Source organism: Primulina huaijiensis, chromosome 12, assembly GCF_012295235.1.
Source record: "Primulina huaijiensis isolate GDHJ02 chromosome 12, ASM1229523v2, whole genome shotgun sequence".
Taxonomy (NCBI): domain Eukaryota; kingdom Viridiplantae; phylum Streptophyta; class Magnoliopsida; order Lamiales; family Gesneriaceae; genus Primulina; species Primulina huaijiensis.
Window position 1 is genome coordinate 10,086,431 of NC_133317.1, and position 15,993 is coordinate 10,102,423.

At 35.3% G+C, this 15,993-nt stretch overlaps 1 protein-coding gene across 1 annotated transcript; it reads left to right on the forward strand.

Annotated features, from left to right (window-relative positions):
• The first annotated feature begins 4,099 nt into the window (after positions 1 to 4,099).
• LOC140990458 (uncharacterized) lies at positions 4,100 to 6,221 on the forward strand. Its single transcript, XM_073460157.1, has 2 exons — positions 4,100 to 5,168; positions 5,375 to 6,221. Exons 1-2 carry the CDS (start codon positions 4,628 to 4,630, stop codon positions 5,416 to 5,418), a joined length of 585 nt encoding a protein of 194 aa, XP_073316258.1. The 5' UTR covers positions 4,100 to 4,627; the 3' UTR covers positions 5,419 to 6,221.
• Positions 6,222 to 15,993: the final 9,772 nt, after the last annotated feature.

Genomic DNA, 15,993 nt, shown 5'->3' on the forward strand with positions numbered 1-15,993 from the left:
ATTAAGTAATCCATCATTCACTAATCTTTAAACCCTCTCTATAGAGATGTGTCCTAATCTCCGATGCCATAGTATAGAGGAATCTTCATTTATAACACATCTTTTAATACCTCCTTGAACATGAATAGTGGTGTTATTATTTTGTAAATAAATAGAGAAAACACCATCAAACATTGTACAATTTCCAATAAGATTTGATTTATAAAACAAATTTATTGATTTATACAAAAACTGAAAAGAATAACCAAGAGGTACAAGTTTTGAAATTGAAATTAAATTTCTAGAAAAACTAGAAACATAAAATGTATTTTTCAATTTTAAAATATAATCACCGTTCAATACTAGGCAGCAAGTCCCAATAGCCTCCACATGCGAAGACATCTTGTTTCCTGAATAGATGTTCCGCTCATTTCCTTGAGTTTTCCTTAGGCTTTGTATACCTACAAGGTATTTGTAACATGGATTGTAGAACCAGAATCAACCCACCATGTGTTATAAATCATATCAACCATATGAGATTCATAAGAGACAAATGAAGTAAGAATACCTTTCTTTTCGAGCCAATCCTTAAATTTATTGCAATCCTTCTTCATGTGTCCCGTGTTTTTACAAAAGAAACACTTGGATTCTTTCTTGATGTCAGGTTGGGGTGGAATAATTCCTTTCTCTTTTCCCTGACTTTGGCTTGCTTCTTATACTTTCCTTGTGTAGTCATAAATACATTATCACTCATTTCCATCAACAACCTTCCTTCTTCTTGAACACACATGGTCATTAATTCATTGATTGACCATTTATCCTTATGTGTGTTGTAAGAAATTTTGAAGGGTCCATATTGCTGTGGAAGAGTGCATAAAATGTAGTGAACAAGAAAAGTCTCAGACATTTCCACTTCAAGTGTCTTGAGCCGAGCCGCTATATCCCGCATTTGCATTATGTGATCTCGCACACCTCTCACACTGGTGAGCCTTAATGAAGATAATTTCATAATTAAGGTGCTAGCAAGTGCCTTATCTGAAGACTGAAATTGATCATCAACAGCCTTCAGTAATTCTTTGACATTATTATGCTGATCGATAGAACCACGCATACCAGCAGAGATTTTGGTCTTTATGAACATTACGTAGAGTCGATTAGATCACTCCCATTTTTCATAAAGATCAACATCATCCGGAATGTTGTTTTCAGTAATAGCAGATGGTTCGTCTTTCTGTATAGCATAATCAATATCCATCCACCTCAACTGAAGAAGAATTCTTTCTTTCCATATTTTATAATTATCGCCCTTCAGTTTGAAAATGTCACACTTCATATAAAAAAACTCGCAGGTTGCATATCTGCACAAAATATCATATGCTTAAAATTTTGAGACAATATCATGTTTTACCAATGTAATTCATGTTTTTAAAAAATCTATTGACATAAAATTTGCATGTTGGCTAAAATTTTAATTAAGTAAGATTTTTCTGTAATTTTATGATAAAAATATCAAAATGTATTTTCATTAACTCTTGTGGGTAAATTAAGAAAAATATAATTTGATATTTTAACCTAATTAGCTATATAAATATAATAAAAATCCTTGTGGGGTAAAATTTATTATGTTTATATAATTAATTACAATTGATGTCCGTTATGTGATCCAAATCATCTTAATGCATAATTTTTCATAATTAAAGATGTTGTGGCTATTCCACAATTATTTAAAATTTTACGGTTCACTGGACAAAATTTTGGCTTTACTTTAATACTTTATATAATAACTATTTAGTAACATATCAACATTTTTCAAGAGTGCTTCCAAGAAATATAGGTAGGGCTAAGGCCTTTTAAATACCTAACTCCTAGACAGAGCAACGTTCTTTAGGGAGACCAGTGGCTAGTCAAGGCAGTTCAAACCGATCTATGAAAAACTCTCCCAGATCATGTTTTCTCATGTCATCTTATAATTATTATTCACTTTAATTATCCACATTTATGTGGATCTTTATAAGGCAAAATTTTTCGTTAAATAACTTTATATTCACATTTTTACTTAATATAAACAAATACGCTCCCCATCAGTTTTTCTCTTCAATCAGAGTAATGATAAAGTGAGGATCACATTTACGTGAAAATGCGGGCTCCTCATCGGTTTTTCACTTTTATCAGAGTAGTGATAAAGTGAGGATTCTTTGTTCATTTGTGAATATATGAAATATTTTATTTTATAATATTATATTCACATCTTACTTGATATGTTCATTTAACATTATAAACAACTTAATATAATTTAATATGAACATAATGTGAATATTGATGTATCAATTTTTATTTTTAATATTATTAGCATTTTAAATTTCAAGAATAAATGAAGACATAATATTAAATTTTCATGTAAACATCAAACACTTATTCATAATATTTGACATTATATCTAACATGCAAAAATAATTTCTAAACATGTATTAGAAATTACTTCGAAATTGGAATTATTTTAATGTGTACAAATTATTTAGCCAAATGCTATATGTATACCGAATTATACATATAACTTAATAAAACATTAATCATTATTTATTTATTTATTATTATTTTTTATTTTAAAAACAATAATAATAGTAATAATAAAATTTACCGACAATGCTTTCAATTGTCAAATTGGTGTGGGTCCCGTACTAATTAAATTTTTAAAAAAAATTAATCATTTACCGACATTGCATTCAATGAAATGAGTCTTCAATTTCAATTCATGCACGAGAATTCAATTTCATGTATCTTCAATTCAATTGCCGACAATCACTTAATTCACATTGATTATGCAGATAATTTAATTCTCATTCACGTGAAGATAATTTCATTATATTGAAAAACTTATAGCATCGTCTTCTTCTTTCAGTAGAAAAAATTTCAGAAATTTTCGTCTTAAAATTTATTTTCTCACAAATTTTGAAAAAAATCAGAAAAACTGAATCTTTTCATTTTCAAGACTTCAAGGAAGAACTTCAAACTCCGGCCGAGAACACAATTCTAAGGTAAGTTTCTTAATATTAATACGTCTGATCTTTAAATTTCAAGTTTCTTATTTAAAACTTAAAATTCTTTTCCCCAAAATTTCATGATATCCGATTTTCAGAAAATGAAAACAAATATTTTCAAGGTAGAGGTATCATGGCTCTGATACCAAATGTCAGAATTTTTCTCAAAATCATGTTTTCACGTATATATAAACATGATAAATAATATGCGAAAGCGAATCGAGTGTTACCTCCGGCCATTGAATAATTTGAAACTTTTCTGATTTCCTCCGATTGATGTCTTCTAAGCACTCAACACTCTATGTAGATGGTGTATATTTTTTTCTTATGAGGTGTGTGCTTAGGAACCTCAATCACCTCTATTTATAAGCGTTTCTCATACCATCAACGAGAAAAGTCGGGAGTCTGAATGTCAAAAGAAGAGGCACATGCCATCTCAATGGTCAAATATTTGAGGCTGCATATTCTGTTTGTCAAAAATGGTAGGCTTCTTGGCCGTCGCCAATTTATACACGCTACTTCTTTTAATATCTGTCATATTTCTTACAAAGACAACCCAGTTATGCAGCTCATGACCAGAGGTTAGTAATAGAAGAGAACTACATAAGACAGAAGGAACATTTGAAGCAAAAAATGAGACGCGAATGATTCGCTTACTAAAAATCTAACCTTCTTTCTCAAGCGGCTTTTTCTTGTAGCTTCACGATTTTGAGCAAGCCTCTGTAAATTCTGCATGAGTTAGTTGAGATCGCACATCTAATTAAATTAACTATAAGGGCGTTAAATTAGGAATTCAAAAACCTTTTGATCTCTGGACTTATCATTGCCATTGGAAACCACCAATGCCAACATGTTAAGTGAAGTCATCAAAAACCAAATGCACAAGAAGTTGTATGTTCACATATGCAGTAGATCACAAGCTCACCATCTAGAAGGCTATGGATCCTTCTTTTTTAGCTGTTGTAACAATATAACAAACTCTATTCATCTTTTACCTTTTTATCCTTAGTGATTGTAAGTATAAATACATTTGTATTGATCCATTGTAAATGAGGAGATTGGAATATAATTCTACTGAGCTCAGCCACAATGTCCAATCTCAGCCCCAACCTCATGATCCTAAATCCCTCCAACCAAATCAACACTATCAAACTCACCGATGAGAACTTTCTCCTCTGACAGCTTCAAGTGTTGGCCGGAATTCGAGGCTTGGGTCTTGACATCTATGTTGATCCTCAGCCAATCATCCCACCCAACTTCATCCCCGGTGAAAATGGTACTGATATACCAAATCCTCTATACGTCGCTTGGTCTAGGCAAGATCAACTTCTTTTTTCATTCCTTCTGGCCTCCATGACCGAAGGAATTCAAAGTCAGATGATTGGGTGTTCTTTGTCTGCTCAAATCTGGATCCGGGTTTCTACTTTATTTGCTAATGGCTCAAAGGCGAGAATGATGCTGTACCGACTTCAATTGCAAACACTCAAGAAAGGTGGTCTTAGCATGAAGGATTATCTGGCAAAATAAAAAGTTATGTTGATTCACTTGCTGCTTGTGGGCATTCTATATCCGATGATGATCAAGTTCTCTATATTCTGGGTTGCGTTGGAATGTATTACGACTCGGTTGTTGTCCATGTGACCTCTCGAATTGAATCGACTTCGCCTTCGGAAGTTGGTGCTCTACTTCTTTCACATGAAGGCCGCATCGAATCATATACTGTCAATGTGGACGGCACTATACCAACAACCAAAATCTCTACTTTTTCTTCAGTCAAAGGTTATCCATCATCGTCATCTCCGAACTCTTTACCCCGTGGCAGAGGTCGTGGCCGATTTGCTCTGGGTGGTCGACGAAGTTGGTCAAACACCAACAATGGCCCTATTTGCCAGATTTGTGGGTACTCTGACCACATTGCAGAGAAATGCTATTATCGCTTTGACAAGGAATTCGTTTCACACCAACAAACTCCAGGAAATCACTCCTCGAACAATTATCGCAATAGGCCTGAAGCACCTCCATCTACTGCAGTAGCTATGGCGAATTCAGAGAGCTTAAATGTTGACTGGTGGTTCCCAGATTCCAGAGCTTCTCATCATGTTACTAATGATCTTGCCAATCTCACTATTGGGACTGAATATACCGGTGGAGGTAATGATCTTATGGGGAATGGAACAGGTTTGCCGATCACTCATATTGGTTCTTCGTCTTTTTTGTCTCATGATTCGAACTGCACGTTATCACTAAATCATCTTCTTCGAGTCCCTCATATTTCTAAAAATCTGCTTAGTGTTAGCAAATTTGCTCAAGCCAATAATATCTATTTTGAGTTTCATCCATCTTTTTGTGTTGTGAAGGACCTAGTGACGGGAAACACCCTCCTCAAAGGCACCTTACATGAAGGTCTGTATAAATTTTCCTTAGGCAAACCAACTCCTTCATCTACACACTCTGCCACATGCTTGCATATTCAACCTCTCTCAGCTGTTTCTCTATTCAATCAAGTGAACCAGTGTCACAACTTAACTGTAGTAGCACCTTCAACACTCAACCAGTGGCATTATAGATTAGGTCATCCTATGAATTCCACTGTAAAGCACATTTTATTTGGTTGTAATATCTCTTTTTCAAAGAATGACAATATTAGTTTATGCTCGTCTTGTGAACTGGGCAAGAATCATCGTCTCCCATTTCCTTCCTCCTTAACATGTTATGATAAACCACTTCAGTTAATATATTATGATATATGGGGCCTTGCTTACTCCACTTCGACTAATGGCTTTAAATATTATCTCAATTTTGTTGATGCCTTCAGTCTATACACCTAGATATATTTCCTAAAAGCAAAATCTGAGGTGTTTCAAATTTTTCATCAGTTTAACACTCATGTCGAATTACAATATGATACCAAAATAAAAATTCTTCAAACTGACTGGGGTGGAGAGTGTCGACCATTGACTCATTTCTTTCAAAAAAATGGCATTCATCATCGTCTCTCTTGTCCACACACTTCACAACAAAATGGTGTGGTAGAAAGGAAGCATTGGCGTACCGTTGACGTTGGCCTTTCTCTACTAGCTCACGTTCACATGCCTATAAAATTTTGGGACGATGCATTTTCCACTGCTGTTTTTCTCATTAATCGTCTCTCTAACTCTGCCATTCAAGGTACTGCCCCTCTCAAAAAATTATCCAATCTTGATCCCAATTTGTAGAGCCCAAATTCAGTACACGTAAAACCCATGCATTTATTTAAATTGTTTATTTAAGTTTAAATTTATTTTTAGCAATGCATGATTTATTCAAATGCATTATTTTAAATTAATTATGCTTAGGTGATGGACGTTAAATGTTTTCTTGAGTTTTATGTTTCAGGCGAATATTCGATACGAGGTCGAGAAAAGAGACCGTGACGATTTAGGCGATTTTTGAATAATGTGGTATTTTATTTAAAGTCAAGAAAATTTATATTTTAAATTATTTATGAAATTTTAAGCATTTCAAAGCCTAATTTAATTTATTATGTGATTTTAAGATTTTAAGCTTTTCAAAATACTAATTTGAATAGTTGGGAATTTTAAATATTGAAAATTTGACATGTGTATTTTATTTTAAATTATGGATTTTAGTAAGTTAGTGGGGGATTAGCATATTATTTAGCATGTTAATTAGATATAAGTATTTTTATTGACCTAATTAACTCTCCTAATTAACACTCCTAATTAACTTCCCTAATTAACACCTAATTAAATCCCCTAATTAGCGCGCGCGCGCACACACACACTTTGCCTTCTCTTTTCTTTTGAAAAGAAGTAGGGTTCTTAGAGTGCTCCAATAGCCACCCTTTCTCCTTTGATTTTCTTCAGTAGACTCACGTCGATTATAGCAAGAAACGTGCCATAAGTCGTCTCGGATCGATTCACGCATATCCTCGCTTCGTTATTCGTCGTTTCGTGAGTATAATCATCAAAGCATGTATATTCTTTCGTTTTCGCATCGAACTTGTTATAGTAATTATTTTGATGTATATTTCATGAAAAACATGTGTATGTTATTCAAAAGTTTGAGCAAAAATGTTTGAAACGATTTTGGATCAAAATTTTGGATCTCAAAAACCGAGTCTATTGTCTTTTCGAATACTGGGAATTTTCAGTCGATTTTCTGGAAAAACTTTCAACATATAAAACGTAGAACTTTTTTATACCTTCGATTGGCAGTAAATTCATATCTTTATAATAAGAAATGAGATAGATATGATTTTTATCATAAACCCGCTCAAGCTGTAAAAATTTGTGCATGTTCTTCATGTTTTCTCAAGTTTTAGTTGCAGATTTCGTTGGGATCTCCCGAATCTTTGCTGATTTGTTTAGGGCAGCATGTCCAGAGCGTTCCAATGTAGCCCTCGATGTTTTTAAGTATGTTTGACGTGCAAAAAGAAAATGTTTTATGTTTTTGAGGTATGCGAAATGTCTTGTGACCAAATATGAATGGGTTTGGAAGTCGGTGAACGTGGCCGAGGACCTCTCCACCTCGGTAAAGTATGATCGGATTTGATCAGGATTGGAAAGCCATAAAGTATGACCAGGGACCTATCTATCCGGCAAAGTATGACCGAGGATCTTATATATGTGGTAGTGGACATCCCTGCCAGCCCAGTACTGTGGTTTAGTCTGATCAGGTGCATCTATGTATAGGTCACTTGCTTTGAAACATATATCTACGCAAAATGATGTTATGTATGCTCAAGTATGTATGATGCCAGTATGTTTAAGAAAGTTTTATGATGATGGCACGTCTACGTTTATGCTAATACGTTCAAGTTTCAAGTATGTAAGCCCTATTTTAAAGATGCATGTGGTTTTATTATGTAGTACTTGCTATCACCAGTATATACATATTGAGTCTTTAGACTCACTAGACTTGATCGATGCAGGTGAGGATGACTTTGAGGAGACGAGGGGTGGAGACCAATGAGCCGACTTGGACTGCGCAGGAGGCTAAACCCGAGGACCTCCCATGTTTTAAGATTTTATGCATGACAGTTTTAAAACTCTGGTTTTTATGAGATTGCTTTATTTTGTTGAAAAATTTATTTTGCTAGAAAACTTTATTTGTAACCTTTTTCTTACAAATACTTTGGTCGAACAGTTTATCTTTATTGTAATTTGAATGATTACTATCTACTTAAGAAATTTTTTTTTCATTTTTCTGCAAATTTTAAACTAGTTTAAAAGTACGGTACGTTACACAATTATTCTCTTCTTCGTGTCTTTGGGTGTTTATGTTTTCCCTATATTCGGGTTTACAATACACATAAACTTGAGTTTAGATCTAAACCATGTGTTTTTCTTGGCTATAGCAACAAACACAAATGGTATAAATGCTTAAGTCAAGATGGTCGTATTTACATTTCTCGACACGTAATGTTTGGTGAGTGTTCTTTTCCCTCATCCAATACTCATTCCGAAACATCACATCATGCATCCCCGAAGTCTTTTAATCTTTTCTTCCCAATCTTTCCTGTTGTTTCTTCATCCCAACCACCGTCCCACTCACCCTCTCCAACTCCTGTACCTCCCATAAACACTTCCGACATTTCTTCTACTTCATCTTCTATCCCTTCCACTAATGAGTAGCTTGTTCCCCACCCCCCCTACGAATGTTCACTCCATGGTTACTCGGTCCAAAGCAGGTATTTACAAACCAAGGGTGTTTGCTTCTCAACTTGCGACCATTCATGAACCAGCCACTGCTCATGATGCCCTAGCACATCCAGCTTGGTGTGATGCTATGAAGGCTGAATATAATGACCTGTTCCAAAATAAGACTTGGATTCTAGTTCAGCACCAACTGATACACCAATCATTGGATGCAAGTGGGTTTTTAAAATCAAAACACATCTAGATGGGATTGTGGCTCGGTAAAAAGCTCGTCTTGTTGTGAAAGGGTATTCTCGAACTGCAGGGCTGGATTACACCGAGACATTCAGTCCATTTATAAAGCCTACCACAATTCGAGTTGTTCTTACCATTGCTCTTTCTTATGGCTGGTCTATTCAACAACATGATGTCAATAATGCTTTCCTTAATGGTACTCTTAACGAGCTTATCTTTATGCAGCAGCCTCCTGGCTTCGAACAACAGTGCCATGGCAAACAACTTGTGTGTCAACTACACAAGGCAATCTATGGGCTCAAACAAGCACCTCGTGCTTGGTTTGATAAGCTGAAATTTGCTCTTATACATCTCGGTTTCATCCAATCCAAGGACGATGCTTCACTCTTTGTTAAACATGACAATAATTTGATTACCTATATCTTGGTTTATGTCGATGACATAATTATCACGGGTAATAATGCTGCTCAAGTCAAGGATCTCATCTATCAATTAAAATCAAAGTTCTCCTTGAAACATTTGGGCAAGCTCTCATTCTTTCTGGGTATTGAAGTATCAAGGCCTTCTCCCACAGGTTTATTCCTATCTCAAACCAAATACATACGTGATATGCTGAAACGAACAAATATGGAAAAAGCAAATCCACTACCCACTCCTATGGTTTTTGGGTTAAAGCTTTCCTCTAAAGATGCATAATGTTTTTCTGATGCAACCTTGTATCGTAGCATCGTGGGTGCCCTCCAGTATCTCACTATAACAAGACCAGGTATTGCCTATAGTGTGAATAAAGCTTGTCAGTTCATGCAAAGCCCTTGTCTCTCTCACTGGAAGGCTGTTAAGAGAATTCTTCGATATCTCAATGGAACGTCAAATCATGGAATTCATCTTACTGCTGCTTCTCGGCTTTCTTTTCATGGTTTTTGTGATGTAGATTGGGTCAATAATCCAGATGACAGGCGTTCCACCTCTGGATTCTACTGGTTTTTAGGTAACTCGCCCATCACCTGGTGTTCCAAGAAACAACCGGTTGTTTCTCGATCGAGTACTGAAGCAGAATATCTTAATCTCGCTATTGCAACTTCAGAATTACTTTGGCTTCAATCTCTGCTCACCGAACTTCATGTTAACAGCCGTACTTCACCCATACTATGGTGTGACAATATCAGTACAATCTCGTTGAGTGTCATCATGTCTTACATTCTAAATCTAAGCATTTCGAGTTAGATATCTTTTTTGTTCGAGAGAAAGTTCTGGCTAAGCAACTCGATGTCCAATTTGTTCCCTCCTCTGATCAAATTACACATGTCTTCACAAAACCGTTATCTTCTCCCAACTTTCAGAGGTTTCGATCCAAGCTCAGCATTATGGAGAAATCGATGTTGACCTTGCGGGGGGGATGTTAAGTGAAGTCATCAAAACCAAGTGCAAAAGAAGCTATATGTTCACATATACAGTAGATCACAAGCTCACCATCTAGAAGGCCTTGGATCCTTCTTCTTTTTGCTGTTGTAACAATATAACAAACTATATTCATCTTTTACCTTGTTATCCTTAGTGATTGTAAGTATAAATACATTTGTATTGATCCATTGTAAATGAGGAGATTGGAATATAATTCTAGTAAGCTTTTCTTTCTTTCACCGTCTCTTTTAATTTTGCTAACTCAACAAAATATTGCTTTCAAACTGTGGAAGAAACAAATTACTTCATCAATTTGATAACAAGCCACTGTTCTTACTTTACCAAGATCCATTTTGAAATATGAATACTCGTGGATTTATGGAGAAAACCTATGTACATCTCTTTGTCATCTGTAGAAGTATCGGTCATAGTACTGGCATATGCCATTTTTAAACCCCAAAATATCCTCTATTAATATTTCAAACTAAAACGAGAACAAGATTCCACTCCCCTGAGGAAAACGTGAATCAGAATCCAATTTCAAGCAAATGGTCCAAACTGCAGGAACTTATGCTGCAAAAGCAAAGTATTTTTCGATACGATAACCTCGGTATACCGAAAATTCAGTATTTTTCCTCACCCCTAACTCGTACAAGAAGCATGTGGGGTAAAAGAATTTGAGTTGTGACGCCCTAAATTTGAAGACGTTCGTCGTACCAACAAGAATCTTCATAGCGTGATTGTGTTTAACACACCCTATAAAACTTTTCACCAGTCACTTATCTCAGAATTATCTTAAATCAAGTACAGTTAACTTACTCATCCCATCCTAGAAACTTTCCAGTGGGTTAAAAGAATTTGAGTACAAATATAATTTAATTTCAGATGAAGTATTTGATAATGTTATGAGATATGCATTTGTAAACTCCATCATTCCAAATACAAATTAGATGCAACTCATTCGAATTGTAACAAAATTTGGAGTCAAAATCAAGCTGTACGCATGTACCTAAGCTGTTTAGTTCCAAATCATTTTTTTTTAAGAATCAAATTCTTGAATTGATTTTATGGATATCTGAAAATAGCAAATATTTAGTGGGATTGGGTCGTAACTCATAATTATTGATGGTTTTAATGACAAACGTAAGAGTTGGGCTTTTATATTTATATTAATTGGACCGATATTTTGGGCTCATTATCTTTTTCCAGCGGTGGTTGTATTGTTGATGGATTGGGTCACCTTTAACAAGACGTTGTCCACCTACTAATCAACCATCCTCTCTCTTTTTCTTTTTTCTTTTTTTTTTTTTTTTTTTTTTTTTTTTAAAAAAAATTTATTTTTTTTTTTTTTTTTTTCATTTTCAATCTGGAAGAGAGGTCCAAGGCATTCAACATTCCGAGTAATTTGTTCTCTCTGATTATAGAAGTTTCGAGGATCACGTGAAATACAACGATTAAACATATAGCAATTTAGCATAAAATTGTTACATTTATGAATTGAAGACTGATCGGTGATATTTTTTACTGTGATTATTTTTATTTTTAAATTTTTTGCATAAATACATATAATTTAACATACGACAAAAATTTGTAAAATTTTAATTACAAATTTAATAACAAAAAAAACAAAATCCCAAGTTTTTTTAAATTAGAAATTATAGTCCATTTAAAATAACTTTACCCAATCTTTTGAATTGAAACGGTTTGCAGAAAAGAAACGGAATAAGCACATTCTTGACATCTTCCACAAGAAATTCCTCACTTTCTTGAAAACGCCCGAATCATTTCCCACCAATGAGAGCAAAACCCTAGAATGGAAAATCTTGCACTTTCAATCCAATTCCGCTGAACCTAGAAACCATTTTCATCGCTATCGTGGAGGGGTGCGAGTCAAAGGATATATTTTTCAATCGGTGAGCTTTAATTGATATCTTAAAGCTCTCCGAGATGCAGTTGTTCGCCGAAAGATTTTACTCGGTTTTCTTCCTCGTTGTTCTTCTCGCCACCCTTCTCGTGCCCACCGTCCGATCAGACGCTGATGTCATCAAACAGCTACCTTCCGATTCACAGGAAAATGACCTCTGCCCGTCGAATACGGACCAATATTCCTGCCCGGTGAAATGTTTCCGGCCTGATCCGGTTTGCGGGGATGACGGCGTCACCTATTGGTGTGGATGCCCCGATGCTCACTGCGCCGGAGCACGCGTCAAGAAATTGGGAGTTTGTGAGGTTGGCAATGGCGGATCGGGCACAGCGGGACAGGCCCTTTTGTTGGTTCACATTGTTTGGCTCATATTACTCGGGGTGTTTGTATTGTTTGGGCTTCTTTGATTTCAGGGCTTCTCTGAATGCGTCGTGTTGGACTATTTTGTGATATTTGAGGTTAGAGTTCAATTTGATTTTTTGATGTACTTTATCTGAGTAGATAATTCTTTTCTGACATTCAGAGGATATTTCTTTCTACTTGTATGGTTTTTTATGTGGTGACGAATTATTCAGATTCTTTTTGTGTATGTATTTGTATTGGTCTAAAGATATTTCTGTCTGTCCAATTGCATCAACTAATGGTTATTTCTAATTTACTTTCTTTGAAATTGCTTTGGCTTTGGAACTGTGGGCTGTTCAATTTGTTGTGGAAAGAAAGCTTTAGTGCCATTTTTAAGCCAAAAGACTGAGATTATGATTTATAAGGTGTTCAGACGGAATGCTACAAATAGAAAATTGTCCCAAATTTTAAGTATATTTCCATTTTGATGTTTGAAATATCCACCTTGGATTCAAAGAACTGGGTTCAACTATGAATAGATAACTTTTTAGTAATATTCATTCGGTTGGAACGGTTATAAGCGAGATAAAGCGGTTTCTTGCCTTAGATCAATGCCATTTGAATGCAACATCCTAAATAGAATACCCATGAGTGGAAAATAAACATCTTAAATTTTTTGGTTGTAAGGTAGTGAAAGAGCAAAGATTTTGCATGGCATGGTTCTATGTTTCAGAAATTTGTGCAGTAGTTTACTCGGCTCCCTCTTTGTCATTTCGGTTTCGGAGGTGTATACCATGCTGGCGAAATTGTGAGCCGAACCCTCGTTTAAGGTTCACTTTCTTGCTATGGTGTTCTCTTCTATTGCTCTTGCAATATCAAGATCGTGTTTTGGAAGCACTGAATAAGAAAGGTTACAAAGCGATGTAATGTTATTGTTGAATGAGGGACAAAATGATCTTGTGTAGATTTCTGGCTAACCAATGAATAAGCTGTTTGACAAAGACACTGCTTTGCTTTTAATCCTGTTACTATCTTGAAACATGGCATTTTGTTCATGAAATCCTTGTAATTATTCGATGTACATTGTCGTTGAAGGTATATAACTGATGTATCATTTGTGATACTCTACGAGTAATCTAGTGTATCTAATATAAAAAGTTCACAATGGGCCGACCTCCAGCCAAATATTTTGAGATTATATATTATAGTCACAATGTCAATATCCCGCTGCTAAATAACATTAGTATTTCTTGCATATCTGAAAAAAGTTCCATGATTTAGCCAGATATTTAAGCATTTCCACTGCCTGTAGGCTGCCTGTTTATATGCTAAAGATAACGTCTTCTTTGATACGGCTAAACTGTTTTAAGGTTAGGCCATAACAAACTTGATCGTACCCATCTTTTTATGAGCGTACTCTGGCACCCCGCAATGTTGTATGAGAAAGACATGGGAAGGAAGGCAATGTGCGTGCCGTCTCGCAGTTAAAGTCTTCTGAAAATCTTTGTGATTTTTTGTATTACTTTGTGAGAGGATGGATCCTGGAGAAGTGAAGTTGGTTAAATTCTAACTTTTCCCCATGCTTTGCAGAAGAGAACACAAAATTTTAATGGATTTATTTATTATGGGGGTTCTTTTACAGACAAAAACTCAATGCATGCATTTGTGGTTAATTTATTAGTTTCTCCTTCTGATGTTAATAAATAATACAACAGTAATGGCAGCATTTTTATTACAGCATAAATGCACATCCAATTAATGAACATTTGGTGAAGTTCAGCTAAAACACATAAATACAATGCCCATTTTGAGTTGGCTGATCCTCCAATTTGGCCATGTTATTTATTAATCAAGCTGTTACATCAAAAATAAAAGGAGTGAGTTAGCTGATCCTCCAATTTATTAAAGATTAAATTTGTTTGTTAAATTTGATCATTGATTAATGTAAGAGTGAGTTTTAATACAAAAGTTGTAGCTTAAAAATTGGATATAAATTGTAGAACCCGTAACTTAGACTACGTATAAGTCATGCATAATTCTAGTATTTAAATTAAAATGATTTTTATTGCATGAGTTTCTAAATTTGATTATTTTACGTAGTAGTTTAAATTTTTATCATTTCAGTTATTTCAGTGAGGCCGGACTGGAGTTGGAGTTTGGAGATAAAATTTTAGATTCAAGAAACTTTTCCAGAATTTAATTTAGCTAGCAAGTAAGTTAATTTAAGTTATTAAGGAGGTTTGAGGATTTATTTAAGCAACTTGAGGTGAGTAGAAAATAAATTGGTTTAAGTTCCATAATTAAGGAATTAGTTCACTAAATTATGTAAAGAATAAGTAAGGCTTTTAAGGGTTATAAATTTAGTAAATAATCAACAATTTCCCTTCATTTTTACACCAAATTTCGGCCACCCTTATGTCTAGACAACATCTCTTTGCCACCTCACCTTTGACCCTTTCTTTGTATTTAATTAGTAGGATAATTCTTTTATTTTTGGGAGCACCATTTAATTAATGATCAACCTTATCCTCACCTAGTCTAGATGGTATTATGATCGGCCACCTCACCCCAACAAGCACCAACAAATCATTTGATATCAANNNNTTCAAACGAAACCAGGCATGCATATGTTCTTCCTTGACTCTTCAATCAAGTCCTATTATCATTATTTAACATTACATGATCATCATTTCCATGCAAAAACCGAAATCTATCAAGAATTTTCAGAAAATAAAAGATGCAGATTTTCGGGCTTCATGATGCTCTTCACGGTTTCATTTGTTTTGATGGTTTCAGGTATTGGTTCGATTCCAGGCTCCCAAGGCGACTTATAGACATGTAATAGGATGTATTAGGATCACTTTGGTTCATTCATTCGAGCCCCACACCCGCTGGAAACGAGAAATGACAGCAGCTTCCCATTCTTGCCATATTGAGTTTCGATTTTCTCATGTTGCTGTCAAAGGGATATGAATCTGATCTTGGCTGCCCTAAGGGCTTATAGCCATGGTTGGATCACTTCCCTAGTATGTCTAAGACGTGACTAAGTCGCCCTTTTGGTGGCTCGGTCCATGGTTACTCGGTTTTCAACTAAAACATCAAGAACAGCCCTTACCCCATTTCGGCCCTTCATTTTTACAGCATGTGTCATTTTGGTTTGGTGGATGGTGTGGATCTTGGTTGGTCTATGGCCCTTAGCCACGGTTCATACCATGCCCCTAGATGTCTAGATCGTGTCATGGTCAATCAAATGGCCATTGGAACGATTCGTGACAGCAAAACAAAAGCAATGCATCCTACGTGCAGAATTTGTTCTCGGTTGTAACGTTTGGGTCGTTGCTGGAATATTTCGAATTTTGGCTGGTCTAAAGCCCTTAGCCATGGTTCAAATCATTCCTTGGGATGTTGGTAAGAG